Here is a 3,102-nt window from a genome sequence, read left to right on the forward strand (position 1 = left end):
AAGAACAAATGTGCTATTAATTTTATAAAACAAATATACTATAAATTTTTTTTTATAGTAACAGTGTTTCGTTCCTTGAATTAATCTGTTTTTGAATGAATCGAGTGAGCCAGTGGTTCAATGGGTTCAGGGTACTTGTGCTGCGTCCCAATGTGCCTACTTATACTACGCCCTTAAAGTATGTACTCTTTTGATGAAGAAAAAGTACACACTTTTGAGTGTGTAGTAGAACAGTAGTCAAGCTTTGGGACATACTACCACGTCACACAGTAGCATCTTTAAAGGGGTCATATGATGCGATTTCAATTTTTCCTTTCTACCTACAACACTGTTCCAGAACAGTTCAAACCAAATATTCGAGTGTGTGCAGCGCATTTTATGGAGGACTGTTTCCTGGGAGAGTAGATACAATGCGGCTGTGCACAAAGGCTGTTTATATAAAGTGGGGCAATTCCAACTTTGCAAGGACAGTCTGGCGCTTCTGACTCACAGCCTGTAAGTATGTTTTCATATTTAAAGGATTTGCCACTGATGATTCAAGTGTGAGTTTTGAGCAGCGTAGAGTAGCACTTGTTGTTTGTCGTTTCTCCGATCACAAATGCAGACATGGTTTTATGTTTACGCGGCGCGATACGCAGCGTGATACGCAACGCGTAAAAAGACAGTATAAGTCATTATAATCAGTAATTATGTCCCCACTGGATGCAACAAATGTCTCGTTTATAATGGGTTTTAATGTTTTTGTCTCGTCGTGCCGGGACACGGCATCACAGTATGGTAAGGGGCGTAACCTTTCTGTCACACGCTTGAGGTATTCGGCCAATCACAACGCACTGGATAGCTGGCCAATCAGAGCAAACCTCGCTTTTCAGAATGATGAGCTTTGTAAAAATCGACACGTTTCAGAAAGGCATAGAGGAGAAACTCTGGCTGCGTTTACACTTGGCATTAACATGCGACCTGTATCCGGATGTTGTCCACATACACATTGAAAAGACAAGTGTAAACGCGCTTCTGATCGGAATGTTATCCGATCAGCGTGTCTTGGTCCAGAGGTAGTCGAGGACGCATTGTGATCGGATCTCAGTGTAATGTAAACGCAATCCAGCCATCGTGTCTGCATTCGCAGGTGGACGTCACGTAAAATGTAATCAGAGCACACCTCGCTTTTCAGACCGATGAGCTTTGAAAAAATCTACGTGTTTCAGAAAGGCGGGGCATAGAGGGGAAACAATAATGTACAGTATGTGGAAAATAATGTGTTTTTTGAACCTTAAACCGCATAAACACATTGCATTACACCAAATATTTGTGAGAACGAGATATTCTCTATCTTTTTAGCAACGTCATATGACCCCTTTAAAGGACCACTCTGTGGCACCTGTTACACGCACCCTGTCACTGTAAACTGGCCTGTCAATCATCTTGTCACAGTTAACATCCTCCACATTTCATTTCATTTCACTTCCTACCGTATTGGAGAGAAAAGAAGTAGCTCGTTGATCTGCCAGTCGCAGGTCTTTCATGCCGAGAACTCTGCTCATATTTTCTGCATAATGATGCATAAGTTAACGATCACCTGGATGTTTATAAAAGTTCGCATTGCTGTTGCAGATGAAATATAACACGGATAACAATAAATAAATATTTTATTACCAGGTTACATGTTGATTATTTAGTAACTCAAACCCCTTTTTGTAAACCTCTCTACCTAACCGTCGATCGTGCGCATCCGCCACGTTTGTAGTTTTAAACGTTTTATTCGTGTTTGTAGTTCTGGAACGAATCCTTCGCCAACGCGCAATGGATTGTGGGCAATTTTAGATTAGCATGTGCACGGATCCACACTTCATAAATCGACCTGAAATAGTAGACCATCCGGGGACTTTTGGCATACTCTTTTCAACATACTATGCTTTGGACACATTTATTCTAATCTCACATACTATTTAGGATGGATAGTATGAACATTGAGACGCAGGGTTGTTTTGCTTCTAATTTTATGAGCAATAGTGATGCTTTCCTTTGCAGTGACCACTACTAGTAAATCACTTACAATGTTTCAGTTACAGATATGATCTGATTGCAACCTCGCTCAAAAAGCAGAGGAGAAAGGGACAGGGTATTGGTCTAACCTTCCTAAACCTGCTTGAGGTTTGGCTGAGGTGGCCAATGTCCTGTAAGGATATGCAGGAAAGGATTTTAAGGAGCAGCTTGTCAGGTAAACGTTCCAGGTAGTCAACATGCCCTCGACACAGGGCCAAAGTGTAGTCCAGAATCCTGGTGCCGAACACTGCAGCTAGCTGCTCTAAAACCACGAATGACATTCAAGCTTACAACTCGGATTACATCATTTAGCTGAAGAATAACAAAAGCTGGATCTTTACCCTGCAACCTTGCATCGTTCAAAAAGTCATTGTGCAACTGTTTTATCTCTCCAGGTGGTGCTCCTCTGAATTCAGACCGAACTGAAATCTTCCACCACCTCCATATAACCTGTTGGTAATTAAGGGTTAGGAAACATTATGCCTAATATGACTAACACAAATTCCAGCTATAACCACTTTTGGGGGAACATTTTTTTTTTTATCAGTACCGGTATTTTTATGTCATGTCATTATGACTGATGACAAGATATTTTACATCACATCACACCACAAAAAAAATAAATAACACATCACATCCATTTTGCTGATCAGATATCAGAGACAATTGTTTTTTGCAATGCAGGTAACGTTAATAATAAAAATTGACCACCACGTTTACATTTTTGTCCCTTATACTAATTCCAGAGAAATTATATATTTCATGTACTTCTAAATACCTCCTTTTGTGTGATAACAAACTGGAAGAAGTCTTTAGAGGGAGGTGGGCCTTGTCCAGCGGTTTCAAACAGTATCTCACTCAGCAGAGACGCCATATTTTGACGCTTAGTGGTTACCATGACAACAGACACACCAAAAGGATCTCTTTTCCTACGCAAATTGATTTTTATGCACATGTTGTCACGTCTGTTTTGTCCGAGACACATACGATAAACAGTCTAAAATGAAAAAGTTTACTTCAAATTATGTAAGGGTGAACGTTGTTTTTAAGATGGTG

At 40.3% G+C, this 3,102-nt stretch overlaps 1 protein-coding gene across 1 annotated transcript; it reads right to left on the bottom strand.

The window, feature by feature from the left end:
- Positions 1–2,066: 2,066 nt before the first annotated feature.
- Positions 2,067–2,920, bottom strand: fbxo36a (F-box protein 36a). Its single transcript, XM_016252195.1, has 3 exons — positions 2,825–2,920; positions 2,388–2,496; positions 2,067–2,308 (listed from the first exon to the last, which is right to left on the bottom strand). Exons 1-3 carry the CDS (start codon positions 2,918–2,920, stop codon positions 2,067–2,069), a joined length of 447 nt encoding a protein of 148 aa, XP_016107681.1.
- Positions 2,921–3,102: the final 182 nt, after the last annotated feature.

The sequence above is a fragment of the Sinocyclocheilus grahami genome, unplaced genomic scaffold (assembly GCF_001515645.1).
Source record: "Sinocyclocheilus grahami isolate Dianchi unplaced genomic scaffold, SAMN03320097.WGS_v1.1 scaffold1092.1, whole genome shotgun sequence".
Taxonomy (NCBI): domain Eukaryota; kingdom Metazoa; phylum Chordata; class Actinopteri; order Cypriniformes; family Cyprinidae; genus Sinocyclocheilus; species Sinocyclocheilus grahami.